Genomic DNA, 16,559 nt, shown 5'->3' with positions numbered 1-16,559 from the left:
ATGTGCATGAGTTAATAAGGATGAAAAGCTAAGTGCATTGTACATAACATATTTGGGAAGGGGGGCGTGAAAACTAGACAGGTCAGCAAATTAAAGATGTAGAAATCTAAAATGGAGTGAAGGAAGAAGTAGTTACTGTGAGTAAAATCTGAGACAGAAGAAATTAATGTAAATTAAGGCCAGGTGGGTAGCAGAACCAAGCACATGTTGTAGTACTAGCATCTACCTGTGGAGTTCTGAGAATCTGTTGTCTGGAGGAAGAATCCAGACAGCACATGTAGTGAAATAGACACTGAGGTCACAACTGCCATGCTGTAGAGCATGCTCTGCAACAGGATAGTGGGTATCACCAGTATACGCTCTCTACCTATTGATTATTTTCATAATTATAGACATAAAAGTAAATTATTTTGCTATTGAGCAAGGGACAAAGAAAAGTTTTTATAAAGAATTTTACAAATGAGTCTCAAGTAAGAAAACAAATACAAATCAAAGAACAGATTCAAAACTACCATATGTTGTTGAACAAAGTCACTGAGGTGTCATCACAGGGAGGCACTTTGGGAGAAGTATTTAACACAGAATTAAACCAAATTAAAACTGCACTAAGCTAAAATGTACTGCAGTGACTACATACTGTCATGTCACCAGATAGTAACATCCAACAATCAGTGATTAAGCAGGAAGTAAATGTTACACCACCACCTGTTGATGGGAAACGTGATGAAAATAATAGTCCTATATCAGATGAGGGAAGGTATAGTAACGATATAAACTGATATAAATCACACAGGTATGTCACCTAACCATGTATCATGTTGGGTGGGGACAGCACCTCTGTTGCCAACCATTGTGTTAGGTGAGAGCTTATTAAATCACAGACAATTTCAAATTTATTGCCCCTGACAAAAAAGGTATTCATCCTGTCATTTTCATCAACTCATTTAATGGCATGGGCAGATCAGCAAAGGATCCACTTCACTATAGGCTTTGTTCAGAGAGAAGCCACCCTTTGGGCAGCCAAGACCAGTGAAAACTGTCAAACTTAGAAACAGTTTGAGAAGGAATTCTTATCAGTTAACTGGTCCAGTTGTGTGCAGGAAAGGCTCCATTAGGAAATATTTAATGGTAGGCAAGGAAGTCTACACAAGTATTTTGAGAAGTACCTGAATAAGACATGGTGTTAGGATGAGCTCGTAACACATAGGGATATTCAGCAAATGTTAAATACAAAATTGGCCCTGGACCTAAGGGGAAAATTAGTCTATGTTCCAGAAACCAATCTTGAGCACTTCACATTTACATTAGCAATAACAATAACAATGATGAGTTAGCTCAGTCCTGTCCACCACATACACAATCTTGCAATCACAGGAAAGACAAGAGATGATGTGTCAATTTTATGATGCATCCAGTGTCACCCCTGCTGCATAATGCACAGGCAAATTTTAATAGGAAGAGAAGAAACGATAACAGATATCACCGTGGCTACTGTGGTAATGGTACTAGGTACCAGCAGAACAACAACAGTAACAGTCAGTGGAATCCTCAAATGGGGAACCATAGTCAACCAACATGAGTAATAGTAACACTCAGGAAGGACTTGTGCATGATCTTATGACTGAAGTGCTAGTGGTGCAATGTTAATGTTGTTTTAACGAGTGGTGCTGTTTCTCTATGGTTTGTCTTAACTTCCATTTTTCAGATGCTTCTGTTTTTATTTGCATCCTGTGTGTGCATTAATGTTGTATGACATTGAGTGTAAACTATTACATATTTGAATAAACACTCTACAGACTTATAATAGAGCTTCATTTAGTGTGCCTGATTACAGATTGTGGGTACAGGTGCATATGCTAGCTTTTCAGTATACTGGCTGGTGATATTGTGAGTGACAGCAGACTAGACGTTACAGGGAGCAGTGTCTCATGAAATGGCACTTGAACACTGTGTACTGCAGCACTCTGTACTTGGCCCTCTGCTCTTTTTAATATTTGTCAATGACCTAAGTGATGGCCACACCCTGCTCTTTGCAGATGATACAACACTAATGACTAAGGGTAGAAATTCACCTGAGGCATTAAAGGATACTGAAATTTTGTTTGAAGTAGCCAAAAAGTGGTTCAAAGGAAACAAAATGAAATTTCATGAAGATAAAACCCAGACAATAGTATGCAGCCTTGGTGACTGTGGACTTGTATCAATTGTTGATTGTGTCAAACTCCTGGGAATCACAACTGACAATAAGCTGACATGGACCAAACACACTGCACATGCATGTTCTAAGCTCACAAGAGTGATTTATCTCCTCAAGAAGCTCAAATGCCTGATAACAAATCAGTACCTAATCAAAATATATTATACAGTGTTCCACAGCCACATCACATATGGTTGCTGATGTAGGGACACTCTTCAGGAAGTAAAAACTTATTGGTTCTGCAAAAGAATGCTGTAAGAACAATATCTTCCAGCAAGAAATTTGACCACTGTAGACCCATTTTTGAGCTGTTGGAAGTAATGACAATCTGTCCATATAAAAGAAAATCAAGGATTCTTCTGCAAGAGACAAGAGATTTTCAACTACGACATTGATGTTCCAAGCGGTCACACAAGTAAGATGCTGGACAGTTATCCGACAGCGGCCGTGAAGATGTTCAACCACCTACTACTAGATGTTCGAACATTGCCACTGAGGATGATCAGAGCTAGAATGAAGTGCTTGATCTAGCAAAGGCCACTGCATTCTGTAAATGAATTTTTCTCTACAAGTGGAGTTGTAGACTGGTCAACATGATACCATCATATGAGAAACCACAAACTGACTTAGTCTTAGGAGTGATATTAATATGTAATAGCTAAGATGTAATGCAATCTGTCTGGCCACGGCTGGTGAAAGAAGTTGACTTCGTAATAGTTGTATAAATAAAGTAGTAGTAGTATGCATATTTATGCTGATTTGTTTTTGTATTATAATGCTTGTGTAATCTTAACCTGTAATACTGATAAAGTCTATTCAGTCTTGACTGGTGAATAACATAGCTATGGTAATAATTCCAGACTTTAACCCTAAGTCACAACATCTAATGTTTTATTGCAAAACTTCAAGCAATCTATTATGATAAAATGGCTTACCTAAATCTCATAACAAACAAATCAATTCTTTCATATTAATAAACTGTAACTGCTTACCATGAAGCATTCTTTGTGAAAAATTAACATTGAGCCCCAAATGTTGTAACATTGAATGGTGCTTTCAAAATCTGTGACAGACATTATCTGTGTCATTCAAGGGGACAGTGTAAAGAATCATTATACTTTGCTCTGTCAGAGACAGAGCTTGAAACAAAATTTATCTCTATGTAATGATTTAATGCTTTTGATTGTATCATTTTACTTCTTTATTTTAATTTAATTTCTTTTTTTAAGAAAAAGTGAAGAATCATAAGTCGTCTTCTTTCCACTGTTATTGTTCTGACCACCATGCTTTATGTTCTGTAATCTTACTTGAATAATAATGAATACAAGTTTAACTATGTTTTTATTCTCCAGTAATATGATTGATCCTTTTTACTACTATTCCATAAAGATTGTGTAAATGGTTCAACACCATCAGCATGCTATCGTTATGCAGTTTCATTTCTACAAGTCAATCCTGTAATTAAATATTTTTTACAAAGTACAATTATCACTGTTATTTTCATGCAAATCATTTCATTGCATTGAAACTATACTTTAACACTGTCTTGTGTCACCAAACTTTTCTGCTCTCCAACAATGACTTCTGGGTCCAATGGATCATTTATAAGAAGATAATAGCTATTTAATCCATTAACAGGATTAGACATAGCAGAAGAACTTGAATATAGTTCATTAATTCTGAAAGTCATACTTTAGTATGCTATCAATGTGGTGCAGCCTTGTTTCACAAACTTTTTACTTCTAATACCAAAATCTGTTTAAAAAATCCCCATTGGTTGAAACAAAGCCAATGTTGCAAATGCTTTTTTTCTAGTAAACATCTTCTGTCTGGATTTTGGAGCATCCAACATACTTCAAAATACTGGAAGGATGGTCGGAGTCATGGTGATAGCTCAGAGAGGGATATGAATAGTAACTGCATTTGTAATGGTGTGTTGTGGAATGTTGTCAGGATTTTATAGGATGGACTTGTGGCTTTCAATTAGGATACGACTGTGGATCTGGACATCATGAACATTCCAATCTGTGTGGAAATAGTCTGGATTGGTCTGATGTGTAGTATAAAATCTGGAGAAAGACGGGTATTGTGTGTTAAATGTAAGTTTACTGATTTCAGTAAGGTTGAGCAAGGAGCAGAGGAAGCAAGCGTGACCCAATATAGACCACAACTGGGTGAGGATCCATGCGCAGAGAACAAGCCATGCTGCTCGAATCCTAAACTGCATTTCTTGTTCCTGCAAAAGTAGAAGTCACACACGGGAAGAAAAATAGCTTAAATGTTGTTCATAAATGAAACTGTCTCATATATTGACATGTTTAATATAGATCATAATTGCAGCAATTAAAAGCACTTTGGAAGAAAAGGGAACAGTACTAAGTACAGTGAAGTACAACAAAGTAACACCGCAGTCAACACTGACTACCTCACGCAGTACTGTCAGTTAAGTAACTTGGCTGTAGCCAAAAACAATTGCCTACTGGTTGTATCCTTCAGGTGTCTACCAACATCTACTGATTCAGGATGAAGGAGCAGAATGGCCAACTTGTAGCTGATCACTCCCCGTTGGAACCAGGATCTCTACTGTAGTTTGCCTCGCAAGATTTGGGGGAAGCATTAATGGTATCAGGGATTGTATCTGTGTCATATCATGTGAAAGCAGGGTCAAGGACACCCATATGAGATTTTGAAGGGAGAGGGGGCTGGACCTGGTGGTATAGAGTATTTTTGTATTTTAGAAGATGAATGATGGCTTGTAAATAGCCACAAGAAAGTTCCAGTTCTGAATGTTAAAAACATATGTAATACTGACTTTTAAATAATTTTCTTGAAAGAGAAACACTTGTCTATACCATGCTTTCTCCTTTCCCTAGGAGTGGGAGGGGGAGGTATGTGCAGGGGTGCAGATATCATGGCAATTGAGGATGTCAATAAAAATGATGCCACTACTGTTCTGCTGTTTCTCATGCTGGCTGGTTAGAGTGCATGTAGATAGTGGCAAGGATTAAAGTGTGTTCTGGAAAAAAGTTAGTGAAGATGAGGTGCTCAGTTGGATTATTTGGAAGGGGTAGGTGGGTAGAAGAAAGAGTCATTTCAAAGATGACAATAATAGCTCTGTAGAGGCTTTGTGATTGTCAATACAGCGTAAGGTGTAAGGAAAACACGTATGGAATGATGTGATTGGAGGAAGGCATTGCTAAGGAGGAGTTGCCTACACAGATCTCTTCTTTTCTGAGGTTATGAGTAAGGAAGCATTATTTAAGTGGACGGAATCTTTTGGTACAGGATACTATACATCTGCTGCACCATTTCAGTGTGTTAGATGCTAGAGGTTATGTTTGAATGAGTACAGTATTTAGACCGTAAAAGAAGTGGGCTTGACTTTCTCATAGGTGACGTGTGTATTGAGATGGAAGATGTGCAGGCACCAAGAGTTTTTGGTGTAGGAACTGATAGTTTCAAAAGAGTTAATATTTCAGAGTACTAAGGTGACAAAACGGATGATATCTTCAATGGTGAGTAGCTGACACAGACAGTTATGGTATCTAGTAGCTTACCAACAGTTTGTATGGGGTCAGTGAGACCTGGATTTTGTGAGGGCGTGGTTATTGCTGTTGTTGCTTCTTTCAAACAATCAGCTAGTCTCCTAACCTGCCAATCAGGAAATTCAATCATAAATTGTCAAGTGATATGTCGATGTTGTATACTACACTGAAATGCCAAAGAAACTGGTATAGGCATGCATATTCGAATACAGGGATATGTTAACAGGCAGAATATGGCACTGTGATTGGCAGCTACTATATAAGACAACAAGTGTGTGGCACAGTTGTTAAATCGGTTACTGCTGTTACAATGGCAGGCTATCAAGATTTAAGTGAGTTTGAACGTGATATTATAGTCGGCGCATGAGTGCAGAATGTCTGAGGTAGTGACATGGTGCGGACTTTCCCGTACGACCATTTCACAAGTGTAACATGAATATCAGGAATCCGGTAAAACATCAAATCTCTGACATCGCTGTGGCTGGGAAAAGATCCTCCAAGAATGGGACCAATGACAACTGAAGAGAATTGTTCACCATGACCGAAGTGCAAGCCTTCTGCAAATTGCTCCAGATTTCATTGCTGGGCCATCAACAAGTGTCAGCATGCGAACCATTCAATGAAACATCATTGATATGTGCTTTTGGAACTGGACACCCACTTGTGTATCCTTGATGACTGCATGACCGAAAGCTTTATGCTTTGCCTAGGCTCAACTACACCGACATTAGACTGTTAATGACAGGAAACATGTTGCCTGGTCAGAAGAATCTGGTTTTAAATTGTATGGAGCAGATGGACATGTACAAGTGTGGAGACAACCTCACGAATCCATGGACCCTGCATGTCAGCAGGGGACTGTCCAAGCTGGTGGAGGCTCTGTAATGGTAATGGTGTGGGGTGTGTGCATTTGGGGTGATGTTGGACCCCCGATACGCCTAGATACGACTCTGACTGGTGACGTATGTAAGCATCCTGTCTGATCACCTGCATCCTTTCATGTCCATTGTGCATTCCGACGGACTTGGGCAATTCCAGCAGGACAATGCGACACCCTATACGTCCACATTTGCTACAGAGTGGCTCCAGGAACACTCTTCTGAGTTCCAACACTTCTGCTGGCCACCAAACTCCCCAGACGTGAACATTATTTAGCATATCTGGGATCTCTTGTAGCGTGCTGTTCAGAAGCGATCTCCACCCCCTCTTACTCTAACGGATTTATGGGCAGCCTTGCAGAGTTCATGGTGTAAGTTCCCTCCAGCATTACTTCGGCCATTAGTCGAACCCGTGCCACGTCGAGTTACGGCACTTCCGCGTGCTCTCGGGGCCCCATACGATATTTGGCAGGTGTACCAGTTTCTTTGGCTCTTCGGTGTATATTTAGAAAGATTATTGATGCGGACTGCTTCAAATTCTTTTGTTAAAGAGGTCGTGTTGGGGACGGTGACGTGGCGTGGAGCTGGAAATATCTTTAAAATGATGTAGTCTACGGAAAAAGACTGATCCCCTCCACGGATACTAATCGGAAAAGAATGTGTTACTACATGTGCGGAGTTACGAATGCAAGATGTCACTGAATCGATCATTGCAATTAAATTGAAAAAAATTGCATGCTAAGTGATGATATTTCCGTTAAAACGATTCTTTTTTGAAAATAAATTTCAGTTGTATTCAAAGGATAATTTTTCATTCGAATGATGTGAAATCACGGATAACTCATTACGCTGCACGGCTGCCCCACGGCCGTGGTTGCCCACATCTGAAAGCGCTCGTGCAAAGAACTCTGAGTGTATTAACATCCTAGAGTTGGCGATCGTGTCAAAACAAGTGATGACATTTGTTCTGATGTGTGCGTAAACAACTTTCCTGTTGATGTGCAAATGTCAGAGCAATACATGTAAGCTATGTGGAATATGACAGTGGATGTCCAGAAGAGTTGTAATCGTATGTTAAGTGAAAGATTGTAATTTTGCCCTTCGTGGTATTGCAACGCTGTTGTAACGAATGAAATCGGTGATTACGATAAAGTATCTAGGATGGCCTGTTTTCTATTGAACGGTTGCAAAACAACTGTAAAGATCCCGTATGTTGAGCAGACAGAGAATTACACTGTTTACCACATTAATATAAAAGTAGGGGACATTGAGTGGAAAGTTCAACACAGATACAACGATTTTGTGGAATTGCATGAAAAGCTTGTTACTGACAACGGGGTAGCGAAGGACATTTTGCCACCGAAGAAAGTAATTGGGAATAGAGACCCAGCTTTTATAGAAAAGAGGAGAGATGGCCTAGAGAAATACTTGACAACAGTTATTCATTTTCTACAGAAAGCAATGCCCAGGGAACTTGCTTTGTTTCTTGATTTTCATCTTTATGACATTTTATTTCTTCTCCAGAACATGGCCTTACAGTTTTTCATTGAAGGAGACACATTACTGCAGAATTCGAGGCATTACACCTTCTCACCTTTACAGGTAAAAAAATAATGCAACACTCCATTTATTTGAATATAAAGCAGAGGTTTACGAAAATATAAGTTGCGTAATTTAAAGATGGGGAAAAATAGATAGAAATTACGTTTTTAAGAGCTGCAGTGCCGAAACCTCTCAGTACTACTGTCTACTAAGTATTGAATCTGTCTGTTGCTTGCTATAAATCGAATAACCTCATTGTGACGATTAACCCCAAGTATGCTCAAACAGTTCATTTTTGTGTGTTCTCGCCAACTTTACTAATAAAAAGCAGGACAACAATTATTTTTACAAAGACACACTTTTTAGCACTACAGTGGCAAAAATTCCGATAATTTTATATAAAACTAACCTACGTCCAGGTTTTTCCACTGTTTGTCATAGCCCACCTATGATACATTACAGGTATCTTTTCATACATGTACAAAATTTACAAATTGGAGTTGGATTGGACAGGAGTGATGCACGGGAAATCAGCTGTGGACTTTACACTGCAACCGTCCCAACTTGAGCCTTTAGCAATTGAGGAACTATGGAAAACTGATGACTGGATGGATGGACTTAGTTTGGAAACCCATTCCTTTAAAAAAAGAGTCCAGTGCATAATACTGAGCCATCTGACATGGCATTGTTTTTGGAAAAAAAAACAGCAAATGTTGTCACCTATATTAAAAGCCTACAAACAGCCTTCATCATGCACAAGATTTATTTTCCTGGAACACCTTAACTGTATTCTATTGTGCTTCCGAACATATACACATGAACTCCAGACAACAATACTTATGTAATAACACTTTACTACTTTTCTTATATGAGATCCATTTTGTAGTGTTAATGCATATGCAGTTGCATCTGGAAAACACACAACACACACACACACACACACACACACACACACACACACACACACACACAGCGATGTATCTTGATAAGCTGACACATTCGCTTAAACTGAGTAATTTCTGACGTAGAAATATTTTTGTTTGTGGAAGTTGAGTGTGAGCAAGAGCAAGGCAGTGGCAGAGGAGGTGAGTTTGATACCCACACTGTGTGACATCATACTGGAAGGAGAGCAGATTGAATGTGTGAAAAGTTTTAGTTTTCTGGGTATTGTCATATCAAGTCATGGAAGTGCCAAACTAGAAATTTTAAACAGAGTAGCAAAAGAATCCATCTTCTTTCACCAAGTATGAAACCGAATCTGGGACAAGGGAGTCCCTACAAGAGCTAAACAGACCACATATAAAATCTATCTCCTGCCAATGTCATATAGTCTGGAGGCCTGTGTAATAAATAAGAGAGAATAGAGTCAAATACAAGTATGTGAAATGAAGTTCCTTAGATCGGCTCTACGTAAAACCAGGAGAGACGCGTCGGGAATAAGTATGTAGGGAGAGAGTTGCACCTGACTGCGACCATGGAGGAAAGACTGAATGCTGTGAGACTGAAGTGTTTAGGTCATGTGAAGCAAAGGCATCTAACTCAAACTCAACATCAGTATTTGCAGAGGGAGGTACCAGGAAAAAGATCAGTTGGGTGGCCTAGGAAGAGGTGGGCAGACAAAGGTCTCAAAAGGAGGGAAGTAACGTGAAATGCAGTGGAGAGAGGAAAGCTATTCCCTGATAGAAATCAATGGAGGCTTATTGTTCAAAAATTTCTTACCTAGCACATTGGACGAAATCCTGATGATGATGATGATGATGATGATGACGACAACAAACCACATCTCCAAGAGTATAGAAAGAATGGAAAACATGAAAAAAATTACAAAAAATATTAAAAGGTTTTTAACGTTGCTGTAAAGCTTTTTTCCTCCTTCAACCTCTTGATGTATGCTGACAATGCATTATAAAATATGACATTGTGTGGCTCATATGTCATGGGTTTTAGTTGTTCTTGCTTGCTCTGCGTAAGGGGATGCAGTTGTGTGCTGTGTAGTTATGATAGTTGCTGTGATTTTGTAGATCATCTAGTTTAGATCTGATCATATATCATATGATATATATTTGTTTACGTATAGAAATATCTGGTGTGCCCTTGTAGAACTGTGTGACATGACTCAAATAGCACTATGTGTTATGTATAAATTTTGTTGAAGCAACTATTAGTTTTATCCCAGAATACTATTGTATAATGTACGGTGGACTGGAAGTACTCAAACTGTACGGCTTTGCATATCATGAAATGATTGCCATCGCAAAATCTGCTGAATTGGGTATATGGAAAAGTTTCATTACTTGGTCTTAAAATTTATAATTTGATCCCTAACAGCATTGTAGATTGTTTGTTTCTTGTTTCTGTGCCCCCAACACCCCATCATCAGTTTAAGATACTGATATTAATTCATTTTCCATAGAATACAATTTTTTTCCTAGCATTTTCAACTTGTTGCTAGTGTGCTGTGAATGTGTGGACTTGATCAGTAAATATGCACATGAAAGATTCCTTTGCACTGCACACTATAATCCAGGTCATCTGTGAAGTGCATGATCATAGCTGCCACGTCTGAAGTCTGTAGGTAATTTATGTATTGGGATACATGAGAGGACCTACCACACTGCCTTTTGGTGCACCTACTTTGGCTTCCTTTACTTCAGATGCCAGTCTGCCTTTAAATTAAATCAGTTGATGTCAGTCCACAATACGTGCTTTTGTGGCTATGATTTGAACCACATTACTTTTCTACCCATCAAATACTTCCACTTTGTCTAAAAGAATTGTTACTAACAGAATCAAAAACTTCAGAAAGATATAAGGTGATCGGGTTTCAAATTATTAAATCTGTATAAGACACAATTACTGTCTTTGTGCTTCTACTTGTTTGGAAGCCATGTTTTCTACGGAAATGCGGAAGTGTCCGATCCCGCCCGTCTGCTTTGACCCATGACGTCACAAATATGGCGGAAACAAAAACAAACACACACACTTTCCACGAGAAGCCTAATGACACTAACGGGACAAGCGCAGGAAATGGGGTGTTTTGGGTGGGGGGGCAAACTAAATATAAACAAATTTAGACGCCTTGCGTAGCTACAACGTGTAAGTGAAGACAGCCATGCATGAATACCCACCCACCTCCTCAGGGGTTGTAACCCCTGCAACCCATAGAAGATAAAGATGCTTCAGTAGCTGATTAGTGTTTTTTGTCTTTTTTTAAAAAAAAAAAATCTCACGGGATAGAACAAACAGATCAGAAAGATAAATATAATAAACTGAAACAGAAATTGGAGGAAACAGATAATTAAAATAAGTAATAAACGTTTTTAAATTAAAAAAAAAATCTCACAAGATAGAACGAACAGATCAGAAAAGTAAACAAAATAAGATAAAACAGAACTGGAGACAGCCACACTCAAACCAAACTCCGCGCCGTCATGACGTCACACACGACAACACCCTTAGGTCACGGGTCGTCAAAGCCGACGCGTGGGATCAGACGCTTCTGTCGACCCTTTTATACTATTGAGTAATTTGTGACTGTTTATGTTTTGGTGACTTCCTGTTTCATTAATCTCTTAAAGAAGACTTCGAAGCATGATGAGAGGAGTCAGTAGTTTTCAACCGAGTACCTGTTGGTGCTCTTGAATAATGCTGTAACTTTTGAAATATGTAGTCTCTGAGGAAACAGTACATCCATAAACTGTAGATTAGCAATGTGTACCAAAGGTTTTTGTAACCTGTAAAGCAAATTTGGTTCTAAGTGACAGCAGCACTACTTTTAAGCCTGGTGACATTTTACATTTGCACATGTGCTGCTTCCTGTACACTACCTGGAACTACTGCCAAACTACAAACTGGTCTTGAATTTATCTGTGCTATCAACATACTCACTGTGGCCTATTATAATTAGCAGGTTGTCTACATTCTGACCCTTCCAGTAATAAAGATGACATCTACGATGGTTTTTTGCAGCCTCATGCAAATGTAGAGTTCCAATATGATTTCCGTTCAGTGCTAAGTTTCTTTGTTTCATTCTTGGCAGTTTGTTATCTGTGAAACATGGTGATAGTTCGAAAATCTGCTCCAATCAACAAATTTTGTAGGTGGGTTTTGCCTATTTAATCTTGAATTATACATCACACCAAGGAAAGTAAACCTGAAGATTGTCTTGAACACAATAGTTCTTTATAGTGTGTTGGACTATTTAAGTGGGTGTACCATTGTTATCCTCTATAATGAGAAGCTGCTTACACAGACAGTGAAAATGGAAATACTGTTTAACTTTGTGAAGGACAGGCATCATTGTAAACTGCCACACATGTAATCACTTGGAAGGGGCATTGATCACTGTGGCTAACCACATGTTTTTCTCAGTTTACCACACAGGGGCGGTAGTTCTCTCAACTAATCAATTAACTGTTGACTAAAGTTTTACTAGATTGCATGAGCATCACAGTGCAGTACTTTTGCCATGTGTTTACAACACAAGCAGATATTTGATGCATTATTTGTGTTGTTCATGGAAGTGTCATGCATTTCTCTCTGTAGCTCTTCTTCATACAGCTGTTTTTGGAAGTATTTGTTTATATTTATCTGTTGACCTTCCATAAATCTACACATGACATTACTTTTTATTCAAATAGAATTTTCTGTACATCACTGGTGATTTCTGTGTGGTTAGTGACACTAACCATCGCCATTCTTCTCCATCTAGAATGTCTCGCCAAAAAGAATAACAGAGGGAGATTGTTATCCAATTTTATTTGATGAAATTCTTTCTAGTAACAGCAGTGTTGACAGTGATAAAAGTAATGACAAAGACACAACATTCACCTTTGGGTCAATCCATATGAAGTGCTGCAGTGGTTGCTTGACCATTTTTAAATAATTTAATTTTTTTAAAAATATTTGATTGCCCTATATTTGAGAAGTTCAAAACAGTTTTATAAAATAATTTATCTTGCACCTTTACTGGATGGCGGCCATTTTTATTTGTAGGCTCATGACAATTTTTCAGTCTGCAGACATTGGCGAAAATTTGAATATCTCTGCACTGGGTTAAGTTACAACATTGCAATTGACATGATTGTTTTTAGAAAAGCGCCCTCTACAACATTGTCTGCTACGCAAAATACCCTAAATTCACAAATAACCAGTCAAAATGACCTCCAAAGTTTGGTATCCAGATCTTCAAAAATCCACTTTTTAGGCCAAAAATAACAAACAAGGAGTGATTTATGGGAGTCTGTTTTTTTCCTATAGTTAGATATGATACACTACTAGCCTCATATAGAGCAAGAACACTTACAAATGTTTCCTTAATTATTTATGAAATTTGAAAATTTTCATTTTTTCTAAAGTTTGGGGTTAGTTATCTCAGGTGGGACTGAAAAACATGGTTTTTGCACAGTTTGTACACCTATATGACAGCAACATACTGTAAAAATTTCAACATTGATATCTGACTGTGAACAAAAATATGAATTTTTGGATGTGAGGAGACAATGCACATTACTCTAGAACTGATCTTATGGCTGTTGCCTATTCATGTGAGATATTGGCAACATTACTGAAATTAACATTTATATTATTTTGAAATACTCAAAATAAATATTTTCAATTAACATCCTTCGAGATGCGACTGTTCCTAAACCTGGTGGTGAATGTTAAGAACACATTTCTTCAGACAACTTCTGTGATAAATAATAAGACCTCCAGTTGCTGTGGTAAGTTCAAGCACTGAAAGTTTCCTTAAAACATTTTTTATTGGTATCCAAACTTTGTCACTAGTAGATTTCTTGAATGATGTTCCTGGGGCAGCAGGGTAGTAAAAATGCACAAAAACATCATTGTTTTCAAAACATATTTTTTCAACCTCTGCAAACCACCTCTGTGCATCATACACATGCCACTATGTCATTCACCGAGCGAGGTGGCGCAGTGGTTAGACACTGGACTCGCATTCGGGAGGACGACGGTTCAATCCCACGTCCGGCCATCCTGATTTAGGCTTTCCGTGATTTCCCTAAATCGCTCCAGGCAAATGCCGAGATGGTTCCTTTCAAAGGGCACGGCCGACTTCCTTCCCCGTCCTTCCCTAATCCGATGAGACCGATGACCTCGCTGTCTGGTCTCCTTCCCCGAACTAACCAACCACTATGTCATTCAACATTAAAGACAGAAATGTAATTTTACTGACACAATGATCCTCATAAATTTCCATTTCTGATGTTACGTAGCATCAAACTAAGTTTTCTGCAATGCCAAGGAATTTGTGGAAACACCATGTTCCTGTTATTGCTAAACAGTTTTCAAGTGTTTTGAAGAGGTGTTATCATATGCAAAACCACTTCTTCTTTCTTGATCAGAAATTTTATAATTTTTATTCAGTAAATGGGTAAAAGTGACTGGAATGAGGATTTTCTGGTAGGTCGGTCATGGCCTGTTACCTTGTAAGGTGAGTCATCTTCAGATGTAGAAGTAACTTTGGGTATACAACAGGGAAGTGTGTTGGGACTTTTTCTGTTCATGTTGTATATTAGTGACCTTGCTGACAGTATTAATAGTAACCTCAGACAATTTGCAGATGATGCAGTTATCTGTAATGAAGTACGGTCTGAAAGAAGCTGCATAAATATTCAGTTAGAAGTTGATAATATTTCAAAGTGTTGGAAACATTGACAACATGCTGTAAATGTCAGAAATGTAAAATTGCGTACCTCACAAAAAAGAAAAAAAAAAAAAAAAAAAAAAAAAAAAAAAAAAAAAAAACATGGTATCCTATGACATAATATCAACGTGTCATAGTTGGAATTGGCCAACTCATACCTGGGTATAATACTCTGTAGGAATATGAACTGGAATGATCAAATAGTCTCAGGCATGGTAAAAGCATTTGTATGACATAACCTAGAATGTTACTGAAGTGTGTAGGACCGACAGGAGATATTGAACATATACAGAGAAGGCCAGTATGTAAGGTCACAGGTTTGCTTGATGAATGGGAGAGAGTTACAGAGAAGCTGAAGAAAGTGAACTGGCAGACGCTTGAGACATAAATGATTGTGAGAAAGCCTACGTACAAAGTATCAAGAACCTGCTTTAAATAATGACTCAGGAATATACTGCAACCCGCACTTATTGCTCCCATGGGGGTCTTGAAGCCAAGGTTAGGTTACTTACAGCATGCACAAATGCATTTAAACAATAATCCTTTGTTCAGTCCATACATGAATGGAAGAAGCACTTGCAACTGGTACAATGGGACATACCCTCTACCATGCACTTCTTATTGGTTTGCACAGTATAGATGTAGATTTAGAAGTGATTCCAATATATGTGACTGTGTCTGGTCGCAGACCATTTCTTCATGCATGGGGATGGTCTGTTTGACTGATACAGGCACCGCTTCAAACAAAAGAATGACGTAAGCCATTGTGCCAAATTATGAGTTTTGAAAAGACTGTTCGTAGGTATAAAACATTACTAATGTAAAGACTTGAGACTTCTACCAGCTCAAACCTAGGGAATCCACTGGGAAAGAAAAGTTTCCCATTCATCTGTCTGTACTCAAACGATTCCTTTTCACACATTAGTTTTCCTATATTTTTTTAAGTTTAACAGTTTTGTATTCTATTTCAGGGGTTATTGTCATTTCTTTCATAGCCATATGATTGATGTGTTCCAAATGTGTTTTTGAACTTAAGCTTTCTGTTCCTGTGAATTGAATACTTCCTGTTGGTATTCTTTTTCTCTATCTTTAGTGATTGATATATCAGAACTGCTCTCAAACGTCTTCCTTTCTCTATGTTTGTGTAAGAGGTTTTCTCTCTCTCTCTCTCTCTCTCTCTCTCTCTTTTTTAATTCCATATTACATGCTTTTTATTGCTACTTTTACTGCTTGTCAATCATTGCTATATTAGTGAGTATATAAAATAATTATGTTTTAATTTACAAGTATATCTGTACTCCACAAATAATCATATTGTATTCGATAGATGGTATCTGTACTCCACAAATAATCATATTGTATTCGGTAGATGGTACTTTGCATAATACTAAAATTTCCTTGCTCTAGTCACAAATGGCATGTTTCAAGAATGACTATCAGAATGTCTATATATCAGCTCAAATTTCTCCAGTTTTAGTGTTGTCATATTTTCACTAGATATGTGTAGAATAGTTGAACACATGAGGCAATACTAACCCTATGACTTATCTTAGAAAGGAGATTAAGGAAAGGAAAACCTACATTTCTAGCATTTGTAGACTTAGAGAAAGCTTTTGACAATGTTGACTGGAATACTCTCTATCAAATTCTGAAGGTGGCAGGGGTAAAATACAGGGAGCGAAAGGCTATTTACAATTTGTACAGAAACCAGATGGCAGTTATAAGAGTCG

General features: G+C 38.1%; 1 protein-coding gene across 2 annotated transcripts in view; it reads left to right on the top strand.

The window, feature by feature from the left end:
* The first annotated feature begins 7,542 nt into the window (after window positions 1-7,542).
* Window positions 7,543-16,559, top strand: part of LOC126095005 (nischarin) — a 94,735-nt gene continuing 85,718 nt past the window's right edge. For both annotated transcript variants that reach the window (XM_049909662.1, XM_049909663.1), the window contains exon 1: window positions 7,543-8,222. In XM_049909662.1, coding sequence (XP_049765619.1) covers window positions 7,782-8,222 — 441 coding nt within the window. In that variant the 5' untranslated portion in view covers window positions 7,543-7,781. The remainder of the gene's footprint in view (window positions 8,223-16,559) is intronic.

Source organism: Schistocerca cancellata, chromosome 8 (assembly GCF_023864275.1).
Source record: "Schistocerca cancellata isolate TAMUIC-IGC-003103 chromosome 8, iqSchCanc2.1, whole genome shotgun sequence".
In the NCBI taxonomy this organism is placed as follows: Eukaryota; Metazoa; Arthropoda; class Insecta; order Orthoptera; family Acrididae; genus Schistocerca; species Schistocerca cancellata.
The sequence above is the reverse complement of the archived record's forward strand: the minus strand, read 5'-3'. Positions and strand labels throughout refer to the sequence as shown.